The sequence below is a fragment of the Phlebotomus argentipes genome, unplaced genomic scaffold, assembly GCF_947086385.1.
Source record: "Phlebotomus argentipes unplaced genomic scaffold, Phlebotomus argentipes genome assembly contig_15, whole genome shotgun sequence".
Classification (NCBI taxonomy): Eukaryota; Metazoa; Arthropoda; class Insecta; order Diptera; family Psychodidae; genus Phlebotomus; species Phlebotomus argentipes.
The window spans coordinates 3,844,463-3,869,141 of record NW_026776181.1 but is presented as its reverse complement, the minus strand read 5'-3'; the positions used below and the strand labels follow the sequence as shown (position 1 = coordinate 3,869,141).

Here is a 24,679-nt window from a genome sequence, read left to right as displayed (position 1 = left end):
TCCCACCAAAAATTCTCTTTCTTCTCTGGAATAGTTTATTCTTTATATTTAAAAATAATTCGGTAGACTACATACAAAATTATCATTTACTCTGCAATGCATTAAAATTATCAAATATTTTTTATAACAAAAGTATTATATGGCGCTTGTGTCTAGGGCGGCTGGCCAGGCTCAGCCGATGAAGGGCGACAGATCGGGGAAGCGGAAGCCCTGGAACGTCACCACGGGCAGCGATCGTGATCTGGCGGCGCGGTGGAGCGGCGGCGCCGTGAGTCCTGGAATATTGCTGGAGCCAGCGCCGTTGTTCTGCAGCACCAGGCCACATTGGGCGCTGCACACGTCGTCGCGCAGGATCACGTCTCTGGGCCACTCCCTGGCCAACTGGGCGCAGTCCGTGATTCTCAGAGAGGCGCACTGAGCGCCTTCGCTCGTGCAGATGCAACTCGTGCACGGAGATGGGAAGGCAGACTCGCCCACGCTCACGTGGCGACCGCCAATCTGGCAGCCCTGGACGACGTTCTCGCGCCAGGCGCTCAGGTCAATCTGAGGCATTGTGTGGCAGGGCACTCGAGGGTTCCTGTGGAGAAAGAGAGACGCTCAGCGGGGAATTTCCGAAGAGTGGCGAGAGTCAAACTTACAGGAAGTTGCTGGGAAGATCGAAAGCAGCTCTCTGCATGTCTCCGGGAATGTCCAGATTTTCGCAGAAGATCTTCGCCAACGTAGTCTTTCGGATCTCAGACAGTTGTGCCTCTGAGAATCGCACTGCGGGATCTTCATTCTCATACCTGGCAAACAGAGATCACACATTTCACTCTCCAGGAAGGTGCAAACAGAAATCCAAGGTCTACTCACCAGAACCTATCACATTTCCTCAGCTGTCTGAACTGGATGGCGATGATGCAGGCGAAAGTGGGTCCCACAAGGCCGCCCTGGAGCGGTCGCTCCGACATGGCTCCGGGGAACAGGTCAATATCGTCCACAGAAGCGTAGAGCCTCTTGAAGCGCGCGATCACCTCTGGCGGAATCTCCCTGCTCAGATCATCCCAGTCGTTGGCCCTCTTTAGGTTGCACAGGGCGCGGTAGTTGTTGTAGCTCGGGATGCCGTGATCCCTGGCGCGTTGGACGTTGAGAGCGATGAGATCTATGCCGGAGAAGGGAATGCGCCGGTCCTCGAAGAGATGGTTCGTCACCTCGCCAGTGATGAACTGATCCAGTGTCTCCATGGGCGTTGAGACGAGTCCTCTGGAGATCTCGTCGACCATGCCGGGCTGGAGGATCATGTCGGGCTTGAAGAAGCCGTCGCGCAGGAGAATCGGAGGATCGATCGGCTGATGGTTGGGACTGAGTCGGGGAATGTGAGGTCTGAGCAGAGAGTGGCCGATTCTGAAGGCGGCCGCCGCGAACTCCGTCACGATGGCGGGATTGCAGGTGGGATTGTAATCCTTGTAATAGCCCTGCGGCAGGAGCTTCAGCCCGTACAGATTCACGGCGTTCCAGCTGAGGATGCGCGGCAGGAATTCGTTATATGTGATGTGCTGATTCTGGGCAATGAGAATTCGGCGAGCATGTTCGAAGAGCTGATCGCCCGACCAGTGAGGATTCACGCCTCGCAGGCCCTCGACAATCCTGTTGTGCTCCCGGAGGAAGATCGTGTGGATCACAGTGAGAGCCGGCTGCTCAGAAGCTCTTCCGTCTCCGGCAATAAAGCAGTATCCGCTGGGAGCTTTGCACTCCGGATGGGAGGGACTCTGCGGGAGCAGTTCCTTGCCCTTGATCGGGTGGATAGTGGAGTTCATGCGTCCGGAGAATCCCCTCAGTTTGTTGGCCACACACCAGTTCTCGCCGTACACTTGGGAAGCGTCCAGGAAGGCTGTGTTCTGGTTCACCTGCTCTCGGGGTCCGAGGCTCTGTTGTCCGGGCAGGGATCTCATGAAGGGGAAGCACAGGCGAGCGCCACTCGTCACATTCACCTCCGGATAGTAATGATCTCGCGGTGGAACCGGGAAGGGATTGCACTCGGGATGCACAGTGCGCGGGGAGTCGCAGGATCTGCAGTTGGGAATGGACTCGTGGAAGCCCTTGTGAATGGGCGTCATCGTGAGATCGTGGTCGAGGAACTGGGCGTACTGCATCACCATCAGAGAATATCGCGTGTGGAGATTGGAGATGTCAGGATGGATGAGGGATGAGATGGTGCGTGGATTGGGAAGGATTTGTCCAGATACGGAAGTGATTCGAGGCTTCGAGACGCCATCTTCATAGACCGGCGGCAGGAGGCGAGCAAAGACGGTGAGAGATTGGCCGAGGTTTGGCGATCGCAGATTGTTGCAGTATCCAGACATGCTCCTGAACGGCGACGTGGAGTCGCATTGCGCCGTGAGATCTTCACACTGGGGCTCGAGATTGATGGGCGAAATGGATCCCGACAGGAGGGAGTTCACATCGATATTCTGCAGGCTATCTGTGAAGTCATCGCCTCGCGAGAAGGAGCCCAAGATGTTGCTGTCGAACGTCTGACGCTTCCTTCGCTGATTCTTGTGCAGAGTGTTCAGGATTTCGTTGGAAGCAAACTCGTAGAACAAAGATGAATTGGCCAGGAGAAGAGCATTTCTGTTAGCCTTACTGAACGAGGCGGCGGTTCCGTCAGGAGAGCGAGCGTCGATTCCTCCCTCTGAGAATTTATCAAATTAACATCAACTCCTGCCCAACAACTGATTCCCAAGCAGAAATACTCACGTTCTAGCCACACTTCGTATTCGAAACGCTTCCGGGCCGCGAGATCTTCCTGCGCCCTTCTCAGAGCCTCTTTAATCTGCTCAGGACTCAACTCCTCGACGTCTGGCATCCTTGTCGTCTCTTCCAGAGTATCCTCGACGTAGTTGTTGTCCTCGAACTTCCACGCGGACAAATCAAGTCCGGAGAGTTGGTCACAAGTCAAGCGAGCATTCCTGGAAAGACGTGTGCATCTCATTAGTCCTGACCTTCAGTGTCTCATTGGAATATTCAGAAATCAGGCTACTCTTGAACCACCTGGCAGATGATCAATGCGATAGTCATACAAGCGATTAGTGTAAATTTGTGAAATCAATTTACGCCAGATAATTTGGAGGTAATTTCCGAAACGTGCTAATGAAGGTTGTAACGTCTTCCGAGAATCTCGTATTAATTATTGATTTTTTCAAATCTTGACCATGAATAGTCGATCGGAAGACGAGAAATACGAGTATTGTTATCACAGGTGATTGATGGACTCACAAGTAGGGATCCTCGCGGATGAAAGCCTTGGGCTGCGACCGGGAGACTCCATCGGCGGCACACAGGAGTCCGGACAAGGACACCCGCCGGACGGCCTTCAGCTGATCCAGAGACAGCGAAGAAGGAGGCAAATCGTTCTCGTACCAGAACCTGTCGCTGTTCCTCAGACTGGCGAATTGCGTGGCCAGGAGGCATGAGAGAGTGGGACCGAACACTGATCCGGGCTGAGGTGTCTCCGAGAGAGCACCGATCAGGAGATCCACATCGGCAGCGTTCCTGGAAATTCAGTTAGGATTATATTCACGAGAAGCGAGAGGAATTGTTAAGTAATTCTTACAGATAGATATTCTTGAGAGCCTTAGCCGTAGATTCTGGGATTCCTGCTGACTGGAAGTCGTCAAATGACGTTCCAGCTTCCCGATCAGTTGCCAGGCGAGCCTCACAGAGATTAAGAGCGTCAGAGTAGGCTGGGATGCCGTGATCTCTGCCTCTCTGCAGAGCCAGAGCGATTTCCGTCCAGGACTTGTCTGCGGACTTCTCGAGCGGAATGAGAGTCTTCACGAGAGCTGGCGTCCTGATCAGGATCTCCGCCGACGCGGAGTCGTCCATCATCGCGGCGGGGAGCATGGTGAGGAAGGCGGGCAGTGCGGCTACAGCCACTTCATTGAACACTCCGCCCCTGTTGGTGCTCGAGTACTGATCGTAGTGCTTCGACGTCTCGAGGCGCAGTTCGTCTTTGGCTGTGATTTGCTGGCCGAGCACCACGGGAAGGAATTCGTTGTAGGTGATGTGCTGGATCTGGGCCGTCACGGCGCGCCTGGTCTCCAGGAAGAGCGTCGTGTCCGTCCAAACTGGATTCATCTTCGACAGCACGGCGGCGATGCGGTTGTGCTCGCGCAGGAGGATCGTGTGCAGCGCTCCAACAGCGCCCTGCTCATTGCACCTGGCGCAGGCGGAGATGTTCACGAGGCCGCCCTTGTGCGTCCGCAGTCGCTGGAAGTCCGACTCACTGGCCCCATACAGACCGGATCCGTCAATGTAGCCGGAGACAGAGTTCATCTGCTCACGTTGCTCTGCAAGGCAAACCAGGAAGTTGCACATGAATCATCTTCATTCAAAAATAAATTACGCCAAAGAAGAGACGTCTCGGTAATCATGTTTAATTTTTCCAATGTTCTCTCGATGGCTATTTATCAATTATTATCTCTAATTGGCACCGCCTTTTGAATGCAAAACTTTGAACACCGGTATGGACAGGCATCTTGGCGCAGTAATTTATGATCGCTTAACTTTGAATTATTTATAGAACTCTTGTTTACGTTTTTTTTTATTGCTCTACTGATTAGTATTCTTCGTGTGCCTGTGAACTAGTTTTTAAGCAAGAAAAAAAGACCAATCGTTGCATAAGTTTCTGATTATATAAAATAATAATTGTAAAGTGCCAAAAATTTGACAAAATTAGCAAAAACATGTACCGCAACAGTGCGAATTTCATAACGCCTCAGTAAACAATGGCAGACTAATTGCAGAATTACTTTGATGCGTGTTATTTTTTATACTATATTCATTATGCAGTCTTTTGTTTTTAATCTCAATCAGTCGAAAATCATAAATTTCTTGATGCAACTCAGGAAACTTTCGTTACATTCGCGATTCGGACCACAAGCTTTCTGATGTAATACAAACTGTTCCTGCACCGCGTGTTGGGAAAATTGCTGTTCTTTTACTCACTGAAGTCACACAAGCCAACTTCATAGGACGGCGCTGATCTTCTGTACTCGACGCACTCTTCGCCGGAGATTGAGGTGTAGCACAGCGCCAGCTGCTCCTGTGTCTTGTTGCCAGAGCTGCCCGGACAGCAGGTGAGCGACGGAGTCAGTGTCTCCACGAGATCGTAGGCCAGCAGCTGACCCCAGGCCGGCAGCATCGCCGTGACGTGCGGATGCTCCTGCTTGGCGTTCGTGGTGGCCTGCAGTCTGGTCAAGACGCTCTCCGGAGGCGGCAGGGCGTGCGCTCCTCTGGAGGTTCTCGGCGCTGCTTTGCCGTCAGCGTAGTTGGACTCGAAGAGGCGGAGCAGGATGTCTCCGCGCGCGCCCCAGTCTCTGTGGTTGATGTTGTTGCACTCGCCGGTCGGCGAGCGGAACTTGCTGGGCGGACAGGGTGGCGGACGCTCAGCTTCGCAGGCCGCGGCGCCCGTCTGGTGGATCTGCTCCATGTGCAGCGCCAGACGGATCCGACTCCGCAGGTCTGAGGGGATTTTGTGGGTGGCGGCGCATGGCACCAGCGTGACTAGAGTTATGCTGCAAAGACAGAGAGAGAGAGGGATTTGGCATTAAATAAATTTATTTAAACACTCTCACGTGCTCCGACATTCATTTTTCCTCTATATGAAAAGAGATGCTGTGCTCTCTCTCCATTGATAAAGAGATATATTTATTGCAAAATTGACCTCGAATTGTGCGACAGAGATCACGGGTTATTTTTATCTGGCAAAAAGAATGAGTAATCATTTGCCATCTCTGGTCCAACAATGCGCGAGATCTCTTAAACTTGCAAATTTTGTACTTTCACTCTCATTCCTTCACTTTCAGCATGGATTTCTCCTAATGAATTTTTGGCAACGACAACACAGCACAAAAGCCTCGTGACCACACAAAAATCGTCTCTTTTGTTGTCTAAATCACTGCAATATAAGGAATACAACACATGTGCCTTTTGCACACGTCAAATTAATTTGCTGAATTAACTGTTGAGCGATTGATGCGAGATAATTTAATTGGGCATTATCTCATTTTGAAGATTGGATGATGTGTTAATTGAGGAAATTTACAAGTGTTTCGCGATAAGAGATGCGAAAGAATGTGATAATAATGAATAAGATTTTATTTTCAATTAATTACATTTAATAGACAGCGGATAGGTTCTTAATTTGCTTACTCTACGCGGTGCTGTGATTTTTCAGAGTGCTTTTTATTATCAAATCTTGATTCACATCATTGGCGAGCCATTAATTTGTGGTCACTCTTCTCGAAATTTAAGTCACAAAACTCCAAATAAACAACCGGCTGATATGATGATGATTTCTGTGTAACTTCAACACTTGCCAATAATTGATTTCCAGTGAAAACAGAAGCTGTGAATTCTGAGAAACGCTTTGCGGATTCAAGAGTATAATTTCAATGGGGACTGATGAGTGTTTGCGGGGAAAAATATGTACAAAATAACTTGCATTGATGGTGAATTATGATGCAGAGGCTAATATGAAAATTATTCATGTTATTTTGCAATAAAGAGTTGTAAACAGAGATTGGAAGATGCCTCAATGGTGGGAAAGAATGCACAATAAACTTATTATAAAGTATGGAATATTTGCCAAGATATTTCTGCTATTCTGGAGTATATTGCGCTTGGAAAACACTTCCGAAAAAGGCATTCTAGAATAGAGAGAAAAACAAACTATATAAATGCTGACGGAATGTCGAAATGCCAGCCAATTAAATTCTCTTCCAAGCTGTTGCTCATTTTTTTCTCCATTTTCTTCTGGATTCGATGCAAAATAACTTGCAAAAATATGATTTTCTCAGTTCTTTCAGTGCACTTTTGTGCACAGTTTCATTGCAACACTGCACATGAGAATTTTCTTTCGGCAATCAATTTAGCCGCTGGCTTTTTTTCTCTCTTCAGAATTACCATCTGGGGTTTGTACAACATTTTCCCACGTCGATTTTTTGACATGCTAATCGCCATGCGATTAAATCTTCACGAGATCTTGAGACAATTCCGCTCTGGATTAGTGTGCAAATTATACACGGCATTTGTGCTCGGCATTCCAATGTGGTGACTTAGAAAGTCCGCGAGGAGGACACAGGCCGTCCTCGAGACCTGGCCCGAACCGTTTTTCTCTCTCATTATTCCCCAATGGACAATTTCCTGGCCCCCGCGCAATTGTCTGGCACGCAGAGACAGCGTTTTCTCACACATTTGCGCCGCACCGTGAAGGTTTCCGGAGATGTTGGAAAAGAAAAGTCTCGCGCGCGGTGCAGTTTCCAAAAATCTTTAAGTGGGTCCACCGAAAAAGATTTATAGAAATTCACGGTGACGCCCGTGAACTGGTTTTCACTCTCTTTTTCTCTGCGCGACTCAATTTTTGTCGAATTTCTTGCGCGACACACCTTCTGCGCGTCTCATGCAAGTGCACATAACAGCGATCTTGACATTAAAATTTTAATCGAAACTCTTTTTTCTAGGTCGCCGTGCCACTCGTGAAAATTCAACGTGTGCCGCGGGCTGGCGTCTATTGTGTTTATCGAGAAAAACGCTTGAAAGCTGCGCTGTGGGCTTTTCAAATGTGGACCTTTTGATGGTGAAGTCCTCATGCGAGCGCAAACAGATGAGACAAAAGGCATCTCATTTGTCATTATGACCACTATAAAAGACCAACAGTTGTTTATTTAACATTCTCGCGCCACTGATGAAGTCTTATCGAGGCAATCTTCTGCCATAGAAAAGCTCTTTTTATTATTTTTCCTACACTGAAGATCTACAAAGAACTCTTCTCTCATTAGCAGCGTCACAAAAAAGGTTACTCAAGATTTTCACGTCTGATTGACCACATGGAATCATTACTTAAGCCACAGCTCATGGGCCATTCTTCCCATGAGGGCGGACGCAAAAAGCATCTGTGAAAAATGGATGGATTGAAAGCAAGAAATTCTGGCTCTCACTTTCTCATCTTCTCCATTGTCTTACGTAAAGGTACTTTCTTGTATCAGTGCTTTGCGTCATTAATAATTCCGCTAGAGAAAACAATTTACATAAACCGGCGATAAACATAATTTTTCCACAGGGATTGTCTCATACTCAGGAAGTGTATTTCGGTGTCCGAATGAGTTCAGAGCTTCTCAAATTGACCCCTTTCGCCATCATTTGTCTGAATTGCTATTCATCATTGATTAGCATTCAATGTCGTCTGTATTTATGAGAAATAAAGTGCTGAAAATCATCAGCACGTGATCATTAAATATTGAGATATCTCATGAATTTTATTAGCAAGCGCGGAGAAGATTTTCCATACGGCACTTCTAGAATAAATAACATCTCAATTTGGTGTGAACGCAAAACACCTTAAGCTCCGTATTTAATGTCAGAGACCATGAGTGGGCGATGATCAAACATCCAGTGTGCCAATTGGAAAGAATCACAATTGTCCCTAAACACTTTCTGCCTAAAACACCTGAGAATTTCACATGAAGATGCGGCCAATAAAAGTGTCGATCTGCGGAGGCGTTGGTCATATTGAGTCGTCTGGTCAAGGAAAAATAAATAAGAGATTGAGCAGTTCATGTTCTTTTGGAGGTCAAGCCTGGAGTATTTTCGCTGGAATGAGCACTGTTTGATTGGGCGCGTGACTTGAAGACACTTTTCCAAAGACAATTACTCAACGATGAGCCACTCTTGGAGCCAGTTTATCACCTTCTCCACATCGACAGCAATGTTGTCAACAAACTGGGAATAATTAATATTAATAATACGGCGAATCTCGTGTCTTACTCATTGCGATAGTGTGCGGGGAAGAAAAAGGTGATTCCGCTGAAAAATATTCTACACCAAGAGCTTCATTGCTAACATAATTGGATCCGGGTTCTGTTGAGAATCACCAGACAAATCTGATCACTTTCGATGGATAAGTGAGATCTTTCGATCGGCAAAAAGTGTTTCACTTTCGCTAAAAATTTATGGCATTTGAAGTTGGAACCGCGACTTTCGATTGTTGATGATTTTCGCGCGCAATCTTTCGCTCTCAGCTTCTTCAATGAGGCGCACTTTAAATGAGGCAATTCGTTCCAAGAAATATCCCTTCTCCGCCAACAAGATCGTCATTTTTTTCGCCATATATATATATAGATTTTTTCCACCTGTGCAAAAGGTGGACTCGCGAGGAAGTTGCCTGAATGTCATGTTGTGTGAAGAAATTCACTTTCTATCGCGTCTCCAATAAACCTTTCCCGTCGACTCGCTATGGTGACCACGCTGGGTGGGAGGATTTTTATCTCAGCGAAAAATCATTTATAATTCTCGACACATATATACAAATATTCAATGTCTGATGATTTAAAACTTTGGCACCTTTCACTCCCTCCGCTCTGTGTCTCCGCGTATGTATTTCGGCTATATGTGCAAATCGCTGATTAATAAAATTACCCGCCCAGCAGATAAAAGCGATACAATGGCGCGAATGAGGAAAAAGTGTGGATTTCCATTGTTTAGAGAGCATTCGAAAAAATGCCAAGACGAGGAGGCGAGCAAATGTGATTCACTCTAAGCAATTATAAATTCTCCAAATTATGTGTTGTACTTGCTCTTGACTTTCGAGCGCTCGCGCGCGCGCGCACCTGAGAAAACTCGTTGTGGGCTTTTAAGGGGGCGACTCTGGGGCACTCCCCAGAGGTCACAACGCATTACTCACAAATCCATTTGAGAGACCATCGAAGACTCTTCGCCGGAACACTCAATGGCAAATTTCCCACAGCCATCGTCACTTTTCCGAATCGCCGGACGGACAAATTGACCGATGAAAGAGATCCAGTGAATAAAGTCTGAGTCTATTAGGTGATCCAATGGAAAACCCTCTCTCAACACCTCGAATTTCACACTGAGAAATTACCCGTAAAGCGATATTCTCTTAATGAATGAGTGGGATTTTATACGCATGATTTTCTCTCCATATTTAAAGACTTCGCAAGTAATTAAAGACTCCACAACTGCTATGCTTATTTGCATGTTGAATTGTTTTATCCCAACGATACGGAAAAAATATTAAGATATTTCTGTAAAAAGTAACACTTCTCCTTTGTACACATTATGTTAATATTTTTGCAGAATATCAAATCCAGTCCGATGAAGGTCGCTAAAATTTAGTTCCTGATCGAAAGGATTAAGTGGGTTAAGTGCAAATGTCAGTGGTTTTTGCGTACAATTAACACTATCGCACGTGATGGTTATTAAGCTTGGTTTTTAGCGATGATATTAAGGTATTGAACTTCAGAGAGAAGTATGTTTTGGGGGCGTTCAGAGAGCGATCGCAGTTGCTTAAATCCAGCTACGATTTTGGACGAAGTTAATGAATTACGCAGAATTCATTCTCCCCAACCTAATCACGTGATAATGAGAAGGTTTAGCAGATATGCTGTAATTAATGATAATCTTAATTCAGCCAGTTCAGCGAATTGTTTTGTTGTCAAAACCCCCGAATATGATTTGTGATCACAACAGGGGATTTCCCTAATCTACTTCGCAGCCTCCTGAATATTTGACTTAATGCGAAATAACAATATTTACTCTCCACAGTCACTCTGCGTGAATTATTTGCACTTTCCATTTCATGGTCTTCCGAAGCTTTTGTTTGGCTTTTAAATCGACAAGCAGGAGTTGAACTGAAAGTGAGACTTTTTTTCACTCTCAAACACACAGATGAATTTCGATTGCCCAAGGAATCCAGCCGGTCGGGAGTCTCGCGGAGTTGAGCTGCAGACACACGGCGATTGACGTCAGAGGCAATCATTTATCCGCGAAGATCCACATTCCAAATATAGACAGAAAAGGAAATCGCACGCGGTGGATTCTGAGCCAGTCCTCAATTCACGGAACTCAGCTTTCGGGGTGGATTGTAAGAACGCACAGTGAAGTGTGCTCAAGAGTGAAACCAGTTTTAGGCGTCTTTGACATTTATCAAAAGTTTAAAAGTGGATGAAAAACACTGAGATACAGCAGCAAAATTAATTACATGGACTCCGATGTCGTGATTCTTGTCTCGTGGCTAAAATAGACCAAAAAATTCCGCCTCAGGTGAAACCAATTCTGAGTCGCTGAACTTTTCCACTCGCTGACGCGCGCCTCTCCTTCTCTTTTCTCCTTTTCCTCCCGGCCAATTCCAGACTCCACGAGGTTCTAATTACTGAGTCACATGATTGGCACTCCCGATGCTGACTCTGTGGCACCTTTTTTGCCTCGTGACGCACGAGGCGGAAAAATGTTGAACTTTCAATCTCTGCAGCAGGTTTTGTCGGCCCAAAATGCATCATACAGTTCAATTTGAGGTGATCTTTCACGAAATTGTGCTTTTTCAGGCGAAATACAACAATTTGCTCAGCTTCACACTGGCACATGCGAGAGGGCACGATCGAGGGAGAGAGAGAGAGAGAAATTGTGAAATCACTTGAAGCATCCTTGAACGGAAAAATCTCTGTTGATCGGCAATACTTCTCAAATCGAATTACTGATTTTTTCTCTCTTCACGCATGCAAAGTTAATACAAATTTCCGCAGTTTTCCCCTCTCCAATTCTGCCGCAATTGCTGAAAAATCCACTGTGAAAATGAACGCTTTTATTGAGGCTTTTTTTTTCCTCACTAAAATGTTTGCCTGTGCACACAAAATCGTCCCAAATTCGTTTTTGGGTGAATCATTGCAATGGTTTTTGCATTGAAAGTGAGTAAATAATGTAGACTTTTGAAATACACTCACTTAAATTTCGACAGAGATTTCTGTTTTCCCATTTTTATCTATGCTAAATTATTCAGCTTTATCTCAACGACAGGTTTAAGAGTGGAAAAATCTCGCATTTTAATTTACTTCCTCACTATATAAATTTTTGTCTAAAATTCACTCAACAATTCCCAATCAATTATAAGATTAAAAAATGCGGTCAATTTTTCGCGAAAAAATGAAACACTGCAATTTAGAGAGAAATTCAATCAAAAGATGCACAGAGAGAGAGAGAGAGAAAAATATCATTTAAAATCATGGCCATTCATAAAAGTGCAAAAATTCATTAAAATTCACCAACAGCATTCTTAAGACAATGTTGTAAATAATTCATGAATTCATATAAAAAGTCAACAGACTATTCTCTTTTCCCGCTGTTGTGTTAAGGAGTTATGCCCGTCTTTTCGAGAAGGCGTCTTAAAATTCATGTCATTATGTCAAGAGCAGAATTATAGAATTATGGTAATCCTCATGTGGATTAAACCCCAAGTAAAAACCTGATTTATCAGTTCGGAGAATCGACAAGTCAAATTCCGCCAAAAGATGCCATTGAGATCAAAGTTTGATATGAAGAAAAACATTTAAAGCGAGAATGACGCGATCGTGATTATCTCTATGAAATAATTTTTTTTACACAGAAATCTCTTCACAAAATCTTCTTTCCATTTTCTTCATCTTCTTGGGAACAGATCGAAAGTTAACGAACTTGTGAAAGAACGATAATTGCGTGACTTTTATTGTAGAGGAAGCACTTGAACTTACTTGTCTACATTGTCAATCATCGTGTCTTATTACTGCTATATCATGGCAAATAAATCTTCATGACGGGCCAAAGTGAGAGGCCATAAAAATTTGGGTGTTAAACGTCCACTGGATGAATGAATGCGACGTCAGTGTGTTAATTACCCGCTATTGTGGTTCAGCAATTGCTGTATATTGCAAGAAAAAGAATGCACATTGCGCTTCCTCAAGGAGGCAAAAGTATAAATTTTGCTCAGGCAATCTTTCCATTCAAATCAATAGTCAATTACTTGAGCCATACATAAAGAGAAACTGTCCATTTACCCGCTGAGATTTCTTTTTCGCTGCAATTGCAAAAGCCATCGGATAAGCACGAATTTTATTCGAATGTTTTTGTATATCGCCGCTATTTTGTTTTGCCGAATACCCGTGATTTGCGAGGTCGCAAGAGTGCTTCTGTTTCGGCCGTGCTTTATTCGATTTCAGACGGTCACCGTTGGAATTTACGCGGTGTAATTGCGCGCGGGGGAGTCACTCACGTGTCCCTCACCGCAATTGTGCAGAAAATGGCTCAGTGTGTTAATGGCTTTGGATGGAGCATCGATGGGAGGGCGGGAAAAAAGAGGCGCGTAGAGTGACGATTTGCTCATAAATTATGTATATTACACATGAATTATAATTGCACCATCCACGTGATGTAGGTGACACTATCGCGCATGATTGACGCCCAATGTTGCAATTCTGTACGCTCTTTGCTCGTGGTGGTTGGAAAACGCGACGAGGGCACTAATTGTTGTACATAAAGACTATCATCGATAGTGTCAACATGAATCACGATGAAATTTCATGAGCAAAAAGGGAAATCTTCCGATGTTTGGGCTCCCCAGAGGTGTCATCAGCGAACAATCTTCTGGTTGAGCAACAATTTCATGCATACACGTTTCCACTCAATTATCATTGCGCGATTGCAATTGACGACTTTCGGAGGCTTCACATCAAGTTGCAAATGGTATTTCATCACGAAGACATCCTCCGCCGCCGCATATTATTTAATTATACACTTTTTTCCACTGTCTTCATGCTGCTTTTTACCGCAAATGCACTAAAACCCCACTGAGCAATTTATCAATTATTTCCTTTCAACACCTTTTACATGGATTTCCCACTGAGAAATTGGTCGGTTTTATACTGAAGCTAATTTTTGCTTATGGGACACTGCAAAAGATCAAGGGAGGCACATTTTGAAGCTCACTTGTACTCTATTTTATGCATTGTCAAATAAATCTGTCAAAGCGTAGAACAAAATTGAATTCTGATTTACAGCTCCATGCAAATATTCTATCGTCATTTACTTCCATGAACTTCGGTGTACATTTGCAGAATCCACTGCGCCTTCCCTTGACTGAGACGAATTCTTCATCTCGCGAGACAGCCAGGAGATCTCTATGTGTCTAAGAATATGCAAATAGTTGTGTGTTTTTCTGAAGCCAGAGCAAATATATGTCTCTTGGGCGGCTTTTTTTTCTCCCGTGTCATTTCAATTCCATCCCAAGACATTCTATTTCCAATGGCAGTTGAAGCCGGTTTCGTGATGCAATAATTTTGGCCAACATTTCAAATATATCAAAAACTTGCCTCCACCTCTCAAACTATATGTGGTCGCAATGGAAATCTCGAGGGTGTGTGTTGGTGCTTTTCACGCGGCTTAATTGCCACTTTTCAGCTGCAGTGCGAAATACATTTGTGGAGAAAAAAGCGTAGAGTGATTGAGTTGGGAAATATGGGGGAAAAATCCTTCAAAAAAAAAGCTCATCTGATTGAGAATCTTTTTCCTCTCTCACTAATTTTTCCTCTCTACCGAGACTTTTCCTCCTTCTCAAGTAAACTTCGTGTGTTGGAATCTTTATGCAATGCAGATAATCATGTGTTCAAATTGTAAATAGAGATTGCTGGTGTTCTTCTTTGGATGTTGCTGTGTGACTTTGTTGGAGGTGTGTTTGCATGTGTTGCCAGCAACTCGAGGCAATATTTCATACACAATACACCTTTGTTTCAACAATTTATAGGCATTTGCAAGACATATTTCTTACACTCCGCCATCGCATTGCTGGATTTTCGCTTCACCTCCAAAGAGAGTGAATTGAATAACACCACCAGCCACGACACATGACTGATCCACTAAATTTTCTTCCTCTTCCACGGACGCGCCGCGAGAGGAAGGGACGCAACACTCCTCCACACATTTATGGAGTCACTCGAGTGCGAAGTGCACGAAAAGCGCACACAAATTGCATGCTATCGCCATAGGATTCCGCGCTTAATATTTGGGTCGTTGTGTTAAATAAGGTGATACATAGACATATGGTGGGAAAAATCAACGAAATACAACTTACCAAGATAGAATAGTGATGCTCTTGAGAATCATCTTTGCCTCACTGCTCAGCGTTGTGATTCGAATCAAGCACAAAATGCATAAAAGATTTCCAAGTTCGGGAATTGTGTGTTCCAGGGGGTTTCAGGTGTGAGTTTAGGAACACATAACGCGTCTCACTTTAGCACCCGATGAGGATCTGTCGGGAGAGTCCGAGATTAGGGGAAAGGCGGCCCAGGGAGTTCTTGAGAGCAGGAAGAGGTGTGCAATTTCACTCCAGTAATTTTTACGACTCGGTTTCAGTGCATGTCAGTCTTATGATATTATATATGCCATAAAGAGCAGTCAAGTGATGAGTCATACTATCACTTGGCCATTTCATAATGCCACTCAAGACCTTTCCCACCATCTGATTGCAAACCGAGTGAGGGTTAAAGGCCCCTAAACGTGATCACAATGTCTCCTCGGCACTTTATATGCAAATAACGCGGTGTGTATCCCGAAAAAATTTGCACTCACACTCGCTGACGAGGAAGAAAGAGCTGGCGAAGGAAAGTGAGAAATACTTCCGGTCAATAAAAAAAACCCGCCTCCCCAATAATAGATGTTTTGTCACTTAATGTTTCGTGCAAATCCAATCAGCCAAGATATAACTGGCGGTGTTAATGGCCAGTGAGACTTGCGGTGAAAACTCAAATAAAGAGCCAGTGTAGATGATAAAAAGCTCAAATTTCAGCGCACTTGGCCATACAATTGACGTGCAAATGAAAATTTCTCAATTTACAGCATCTCACCAGGTGCGAGGTGGAGCTCTTCATAAAAGCCATCCCAAACGCATGTTGTTTCGTGAATAAACACCGTTTTCGCTCACAAACCCGGATCTGGCAGTGAGGGGACGATTTTTTCGAACTCCATCTCTTTATGCGACACACACGCGCGCAAATTCCCCCCCGCGCCGTAAGTTTTCCCGCGGACGATTAAATAACATCATGAAGAATTATCCGTGAGATGCTAAAAGACTAAATATTAGCGGGTTTTTGTGCACACACACCATACAATTAAGCCAGCACAAATGGCAACTTTCCTCTTTCAGTTGGAATTCACTTTTTGGACGTGCTGCCGCGATGACTCTTGAGAGAGACAACTTTTGCATAAGATCTTCCGAATATCTTGCACGGCCACTTTAATATCTTGTCTTCGGCAACTCTTTCCACTCGCACATCAGACGGTGGGCTCTTGGGGAGGGAGGGAAATGGCTTCTTTCCTGCTTTCCGAAGGCTCTCGAGAACACCCCTCTCGCGAACTTCCTGAATATCTCAGCACTAATCTTCACTCTCACAGTTTTACGAGATTATACGTGTTCACTTTATGTATATCAACTGGCGGAGAAACGATCGTTTTCACCTGGAAATATCGACTGGTGGAAATTGAGAATCCCTGTGACAAAATCCTGCTGGAAAAGCGCACCGAATCTCACCGTGGAGGCGAACAAGCGCTCGTGCCCAAGCGGGGAGCAATTGAGCTGGAGAAGCAGAGGTGAGAATGTGTGTTGGGAGCACAGAATCGCGAGAGAAGAGAACAAACGCGTCCGTATCCGTGGAGCATCGATAGCTGACTGGTGTGTAGAGACTGAAGTCGTCTGAGCTATACTGAATATATAAGAGAAAGTTTATTGTGAAAGGAGTCACGCGGTTGGCCTCCCCGGACCGTCCTCACTCACCTGGCCCGCGTCTTGAGGCCTCCACTAACACACCATTTCCACCTGCGCGCGCGCGTTATTTTTCATCCAACACTATTTTTGCCTCTCTTTCGCCCGAGCGCCGAAAGCCACTTAAGACGCGCTTACATAAACATCCAGGCAGTGTTTTCCCAGCGAAGATCCGCCGCGACCGCAACTCCTCAAGATGATCAGTGGACAGAAAGAGGAAGAAATGCGCGCTGAGCATTCCGCAAATCACCATTTAGGTAAAATGAAATTGAAAAGAGATGTACAAACAATCGAGACGCCACACGACTCTGGCCATTCAATGGGCAATCCATTGGACGATGTAACAAGGGTTTTTATCCATGTCGCCGAAGATAATGCTCTCTGGCTGCTAACCAGCAAAAACAACACACCAAAGAGAGATTCTACTATTTCGCGGAATATTCACTTTGTTTGGGGACTTTTTCTGCGCAAGCAATCAAAGTTGAACAATGGTGAATGGAAGTTCAACCAGATTGTTGATGATAAAGAATGTTGGCGGCATTTTTGGGGGTTATGAGAAAATATGGGGTTTTCTTCCATGAAACATGCAATGCGGAAGGGCAGAGATAAGTAACTCCGAGGAAGGAAAGGAAGCCCCAAAAGAAGTGCTGTAAGTTCAGAACATTCTGAAGTTTATATTTAATTTAGAATATCTTATGTGGGAGATTTTACAGGAAAGAATAAGGTTTAATTTATACATGTATTATCATATAACTTTGTAAAGAAACACGCCCTAATCTGTTCCTGGTTCCTGGCTAATTCTGCTCTCCTCTCTCTCTCTCTCTCTTGTTCTCCCTCTGGAAATTTCTATGGACTTTCTAGTAAAATGAGTGGCAAAAATAATTTGATTTGATGAAATTATGAAGCTAAAGTGCTAGGATAATCGCAAATCAATTATGACGTTGAAGAGTTTTACTATTTACCACTTAAGCTGTAAATACTTAAGCTGTAAATGCTTCCTTATCATCAATTGAGATGCGTGAAATTATAATTGTAGTGTGCAGAAGAGAATGAAGCAGCATATGACAGTGATTGAAATATGATATTTGTCGTAGAAAATATCTACTGATTTACATACAACATGACTGTTGTAAATCGTCTAAGACGACCTCTAGACACTAATGAGGATTCGTCATGACTAATTTACCGCCAGTCCAGAATAAATGGCAGTTTCTTGATCGTGCTCTCATCTATACCACTCCCAACTCTGCGTTACCGCACTCGCTGGCATTTTTACATGAAAATTCTGCAGAAAGCGAATGTTGATGATTTTGTAAAGTGAAATAAAAAAGCATTACATCTTGCAAATGAGATGATTGACCATGAATTCCATTTTGCATCAAGACGGATGTTTTTCTGCGATTCACTCTCCGACAGTTAATTAGTGGTTGTGAGCATAGGAAAAAAAAGAATCACGAGTTTCAGTGAGGAATCTAGTTCTATTGACTGAGCAATTTGGCCATTTGGTCATTTGGTGGTGTGGCGCCAAAAATGCAAAATAGGTCAGAATCTCGTGATCGTTGCCATTTGTCAGCCCGAGCAGAATTCTCTCGTGATGTCACCGGAGATTAATGCATTTTTCAACCCGGATTCTTGGCCAAGAAGTGTCGTAGGAGGGCAACAGCGAGATACTTTTGTGGAACTCGTTTGGAGGCTGGCGAAGGCAATAATATGGCTAATGGCCATCCTCCCGGATTTTCACTCTAACGATCTCGTGATCTTTGGCGGACGCCAAAAAGTGCCATGATCTGCTTATCATTTTATAGCCCCTCGCGGGGTGTCATTAATTTTGGGGAATAAAAGAACTTATTCGTATTCTCCGCACACGCGCGCAGAGGAGAACTCTTCGACATGCCATCGAGCGGATTGTGCAATGTCTGTCCCAAGTCTCTTCACTTTAATCACGATCTCTAATCGCGACTTTATGTATTTTTTCCATTTCATATTTCTTCAACTGGCGCGCGGCATCCTCGCTATGTGTGGTCACATGAAGAGCTGGATTCCACGATGAAATGCATCACGAGGACGTGAACATTTGGCACGACACGGAGTCATTGACACATTTTCAATTGAGACCAGTGACTGATCGCCCACTAATTGATGTCCATCGCATCCTCGGTCCAGTGCAAGTGGCGAGATCATCGCGCTGTCTCCCGCGCCTCCCGCGGCGATATATCGCCCATTTGATCGCCTCGCGGAGACCATCGCGTCTCACGTGACTGAGTGTTGGTAAAGAGAGGTCTGCAGAGTGTGTTAATATTTCGTTGAGTCGTGTGACTTCAGAAATCACATGACTCCACGCTGCCTTTTTTCACTCGATTCACTCGGTTTGGTGCTGATCGCGCGGTTGGCAATCACAGACAATTCCGGGCAATGTAATAGATGGTGAAGAAGTGGAGGAATGGGAAGTGACTGATTCGCAAGATGACTGTATACATATTTGCTAATGTATTCTCTCAGCTCAATGCCAAGCACAGATTTTGAGAAAACACCTCTCCAAGTGTGATCCTCCATTGTTACACAAAAAAAAAACACACCAAGCTCTCGAGTGGGAGGCTTGTTTATCATGTGACTGTCTTTTTTGCCGCAATCTCTCACCACTTCCATGTCAATGAGGACAGCCGCCAATGTCCTGGTAAGCATTGGGAAGCTAAACACTTAGCGGATTCCCGTGTTGACCAAACGGAGGTTTCAACTTATGTGCTCGTGTGAGAGATAAATGGGCCGATCCTGGCGGTACTGCAATACCAGGCCAACCCGCGGCAAAGGTGGAGCAAGCCCCTAGCACTTCGCCAAGCTCCAAAAATCAATTTAACAACATTGTCCCTCTATGAGGGATCTATTAGGTGTTAAACTAATAAGAACAGATACTACACTTTGATCTTAGCCGTTAGGCCGAGAAGCGATAACAATTCCCTCGCAAGTGACTTCTTATCAGTCAGACGAGAGAGTGTTGTGAGCATGAAGTATACAGTGAAGAGGAAATTCATCTGTCTAACAGCTTTTCTCAGGCATACAATATAAGATTTTCCCTAAAACCTCTTTTGGCGCTATTAAGTAATGATCAACATCGTATTCTTAAAGCTTTGCTCCTGAGTTTTGCTCTACACATCATTAGGAATCATTCACCTCCCAAGTCTTAAGCTCATTCTACACGTTCTGCCTTCACCACTTAATTTCAATATTATCTAATATTAATTCAACAATCACGACTAATCACCTCCACTTGAGGTCCTCTGTAGTTGTTCTTTGTAGTCCCACGTCAAGATAATTCTCGTGCACAAGTGACATCAATGCGCAAACAAGAAAGGAACCCGAAATACTTTCAAATCGCCACGTTTTTATGCCACATCCAGTGACTAAACAAGAACCGCCACGATCTAGTTTATGGAGCTGAAACGCTAATCTCTCAATCTATGATGTTTATTCACAAATAATTCATAGTTACTTGAATTACTTGCGCAAATTGTCTGCACCAACCGAAGCGAATCACTTCTGTGTTGACGAAAGTGGTAAATTTTCAGATTCCTTGACATGAAAAAAACATATGAGAAACAACTCTTCATGGAGAGCAATAAAAATCGCTGTAATCAATTAAGAGCAATTTAGTTAGTGTCTTCTTCCCTTTTGTAACGGAAGAGATTTCAAAACAGTGATCTTGATTGGGAAAAATGACTTGTTTTGCCCACTTTCAGGCAATTACGATTTGGGTTAAGATCTTGGTGTGCTCGCGATCGCAGCGATCGTGTCTCAGCTGGCGAACTGAAGGCAGAATTATTCAAGTTAGTAATTTACATAAATGGACTTTGAATTTAATTCCGAGCGATGGCTTTTTCGGCCGTGTCTGTGGCTCACAGTGCGGAGCTGCATTGTCCCCTACAGAGAATTCTTGTTCGACCCGCTGGGGGGCGACACTCACAATTATCTTCCGCGCCACCTCTTCAGCGCATCCTCACCACCCCTTGGCCTTGCCCATCAATTTCCCCAGTCCGGTCGAAGGGGCATGAATTGTGCCAATGCCAAGTTGACACTGTGACGGTGGAAAGTGCAAGAAATTGCCGAGGAATTTATTGATCTTTAGCACCACAGCCAAGATCCTTGGCGATGTTTACTCGTTCGTGTCTCGCTTTTGCAGCGAAAAAATATCCCCATGACAATTTTATGGGCATTGTCTCATTATACACAAATTAGGAAGAGTCATTCCATCTAAATTAATGGTGACATGAGGCATCCAGCTGAGATACCTAATTTAAATACTTCATAATCTTGAGCATGCGGCGACAACAGTTTGATTATATCACGTTAATGATAATTCAGTTATCTATTTGCGGATGAAAGGCACCGATGTTCGGGGTCACGCACAAATTTCCCATATCTCTGCTCTCTCATTTGGGAATTGGATCTCATAATTAGTGTGAATTGTGACTGGGCTGATATTAAATTTTGCCGCGAAATCGTAACCATAAATGACTAAAAATTCTGGCATTTCAGCTTCACAACAGTGTTGCTGCGATGGGAAGGTGAAGAGGTGAAGCGCGCCAAAACGAGAGTGAGAAGAGTGCAAGAGTCAGAGTATATTTGGTGTCCATAAATTATCGAGGCAATCGCCTCGAGTATTATTTATTCCAATATCGAGATGCTCCATCAAATTTTTAATCAAATTGTTATGCACAAATTGATCGTATATTTGTTTAGCATTATCCTTTCTTGTTGTTCTCAAGACATTCTTATTTATATGCGATTGGCTCACTTCGAACCGCAGGATTACACTGGAGAGCACGAGTATGCAGTCAGATGATAGTTTCTCATATTTGCCACAAAAATCTATATTGTTTGCTACCTTTTGAGCAAAATCGACAGGGATTTAACTCTGTTAAATACTTTAAAAATAAAAGAAAGCGCTTCTCTCTCTTTGACAACTACAGAAAAGTATCGAAATTAGGGAATTTATTAATTTCACACAAAGACAGGAAGAACTGCAGAGCCGCAGCGTGTCTAGAATTGCGACGGGAAGTGTGGTCATACATTACGCTATTTAGCTCCGCTCCTTGTCCTTTTCGTGGTGCCCTTTGCTGGGTGGACGATCGTCATGATCAACACTGTAAGTTGGTGTTGCTGGTTGTGAATGGCGCCTCGATAGTCATTTATTAGCGATCGCCATAACCTGTCAGTTGCGGAGGGTGAAGAATTATTAAAATTTTACCATTCCTCGAGTATTTCACTCATTCTCGGCCCTCTTCCACACTCGAAATTGAATTCATATATTTGTTTTCACGTTGTGTGCCATTTGTCTGCTTCTTTTGTCGTTCCTTTTGGCATCTCTGCGCTTCCTTCTTGCCTGATTGTGTTCTCCGTCTCGCTCTGCTCATCGAAAATTTGCCAATTCTAATGACTTTTGCCTACGCCGCGCCCCACTCGGCGAAGAAGGTGATGGTCTCAGTTGGGGGAGACCCGCGACTTTGTTACAAAAATGTATATCCAAAAGGCAGCTCGAGAGCCCAGGAAGGAGCGTAAAAAACGCAAGAGCGAGAAATATTGCGATTATGTGTACGAGGAGAGAAAATATGGAGGGAAATATATTTTCAGTATTAATGTGTTCGTCTTGAAAGCTTCAGCAATAATTTAATAATAAATCATGGAGTCTTTAAACAAAGATAATTGAATCTGTCCATCAGACTAATGAGAGTTAATTACCAACGTTGTTGGTGGGTATGAGAATATTAAATTAATTCCATTCCTTTTTCTCTCTCGTTGGATACCTTTTTTCTGGTTACCTCTTGCACTCATGCCTTCCTCCTTTTTTGTCCATCGCCTCACCTCAGCACTGCCTTTGTACTATTCCCCATCAGGCACTCTTGGCGGAGCCACTTTTTCCACAAGTGCGCTATTCCTCGCCTGCAATGGACGATAACCACTCAGCCGACAGCCTCAATTGGCCGAGTGTATCAACAAATTGGCACGACGCAGAGATTTGCGCGCAAATATGGAAGGACATTAATTCCTCTCCTCGTGAGACTCTTTCTTGTGTGTGCTCGTGTGAGAGATAAATGGGCCGATCCTGGCGGTACTGCAATACCAGGCCAACCCGCGGCAAAGGTGGAGCAAGCCCCTAGCACTTCGCCAAGCTCCAAAAATCAATTTAACAACATTGTCCCTCTATGAGGGATCTATTAGGTGTTAAACTAATAAGAACAGATACTACACTTTGATCTTAGCCGTTAGGCCGAGAAGCGATAACAATTCCCTCGCAAGCGACTTCTTATCAGTCAGACGAGAGAGTGTTGTGAGCATGAAGTATATGTTACTGGAAACTCTATTTTTAAAATGACTGCATTAGAATTTAGCCATATGAATTCTTTTCGCAAATATTCCTTGTATTGTTGAAAAATTATTTTATTATGATTTACCCTTATTACCGAAGCCTGCGCAGTGAAATAATTAGTTTCCCGCGTTTTCCGTATAAAGGCAGATTTTGAGGAATGTTCTGAAAGTCAGTGACAATTTCATGTCTCGTCTTCTGTCTTTACGCCCTTAAGCAATTAAATCCCCAATCAACGATCGCACAAGCCTCTTCGCAGCGTAATTAACACAGCAAGGAAGACTGTGCCGAAATATTCTTCCGGTAACATTCAAGGCACCTTGACGTCTTCCGTTACCTTCCTCCTCGCAAGAGTGTGCAAGATGAAAAATGATCATGGCTGCAAGAGACAAGTTGATGAAAAACTCATTGAGATTTTGACGAGTTGGACCAACAGCCTCGCGCGCAAGTATCCATCATGTGGACGAAAATCTCTCCCATGTCAGACCCACCGCACATTGAATTAATGTTGCAATATTCAAATCCCGGCCCTTTCGCCCGGGAGTTGCGCTGAAAAATGATTTGGGCAGTTTGGAGAAAAGTCCGGCATGTCTTGCAATTATCCCAGCTTCTCAGGGAAGGTGTTTGCTGTAAAATTGAATAAGTATAGCTTTTCATTAGAGATAATTATAGGACGATACGGAACGCCTTTGCATCAGTGAAAACATAAATAATTTCGCCCCACTTCGGAGCATTTGGAGTGGCTTCTTGGGGGCTCTCCGGCGAGAATACAAATGATCGCGAGAAACATGCTCCATTGACGATCCTCGTGGTGAGTTGTTGATGCTGTTTCTCACTATTTTGAGAGATTTTGATGTGTGGCGAGGCATTTTTTTGTGTTGCCAGCATTTATTAATAAATTATAACTCATATCCATCATTTTAATTGTGGCCCCGGAGGAAATCTCGCTGATTGTTCATCGTTATTTTTACTAGTGAGATCGTAAATGACTCCTCATCGATTGCCTGTGATTCATTTAGTTTGTCTTTTACAAGGTCTTTTAGCCTCAATTTTCCTGTATTAATTTGCCACCAATAAAATTACATATCTCCCATTTTATTTGTCCTCCTTCCTGAGGTGTCGATAAAATTAAGAATTATTAAAATGAGTAGTGAATTTAATTTGTCCGCCAGCATGATTAAATTATATAGAGTGTGTGAGTGTGTGTAAATTTTATCGATTTCGGCAAAAAGTGTTGAACAAATAGAGGCAAAATCTGTCATTAATTTCCGAGAAGGTAAGAATCATAAAAATCATTAATAAATCCAGCATAAAAGCCATTGGAGACAATTTATGGTCATGCGAGAGTTCTCTCTTATTAATTTGCGTCCCCCTCTCCGTCAATATTTATGCTCTTCCTGCCCATAAAAGGTTCACAAATCAATCTACATAAAAGTTTGTGGAGCATCAAGTCGTGAGACAATTGTTGATTGGCAAGAAACGGACGTATTTATTAAATATTTTGATATTCATTAGAGCACATCAATTTTCTCCGTTCTTAATTTCTCGCATTGGCCTTTTTTTCTGTGCCCCATTTGACGTCCCTAAATTAAATTTGGGAACCTCATCCACGATCAGTCTTCAAACAATTTTATTGGCCTCTTTCTGCTCCTCTCGGATCGCCTTTTCCACCTCGTCTTTGGAGGCACTGCTGAGCCTTCCTA

The 24,679-nt window shown here is 44.0% G+C and overlaps 1 protein-coding gene and 2 non-coding genes across 3 annotated transcripts; all 3 read right to left on the bottom strand.

Moving 5' to 3' along the window:
• Nucleotides 1-27: 27 nt before the first annotated feature.
• On the bottom strand, nucleotides 28-16,521 carry LOC132261488 (uncharacterized). The gene is made up of 9 exons (XM_059760327.1): nucleotides 16,315-16,521; nucleotides 14,933-15,109; nucleotides 4,987-5,555; nucleotides 3,593-4,328; nucleotides 3,256-3,531; nucleotides 2,737-2,948; nucleotides 853-2,671; nucleotides 639-785; nucleotides 28-577 (listed from the first exon to the last, which is right to left on the bottom strand). The coding sequence occupies exons 2-9, from the start codon at nucleotides 14,962-14,964 to the stop codon at nucleotides 172-174; spliced, it is 4,197 nt and encodes a 1,398-aa protein (XP_059616310.1). The 5' UTR covers nucleotides 14,965-15,109; nucleotides 16,315-16,521; the 3' UTR covers nucleotides 28-171.
• A 2,850-nt stretch (nucleotides 16,522-19,371) lies between these two features.
• LOC132263589 (U2 spliceosomal RNA) lies at nucleotides 19,372-19,564 on the bottom strand. The gene has a single exon (XR_009468497.1). It is a non-coding gene; the product is annotated as a U2 spliceosomal RNA (small nuclear RNA).
• A 3,135-nt stretch (nucleotides 19,565-22,699) lies between these two features.
• Nucleotides 22,700-22,892, bottom strand: LOC132263595 (U2 spliceosomal RNA). Its single transcript, XR_009468503.1, has one exon. It is a non-coding gene; the product is annotated as a U2 spliceosomal RNA (small nuclear RNA).
• Nucleotides 22,893-24,679: the final 1,787 nt, after the last annotated feature.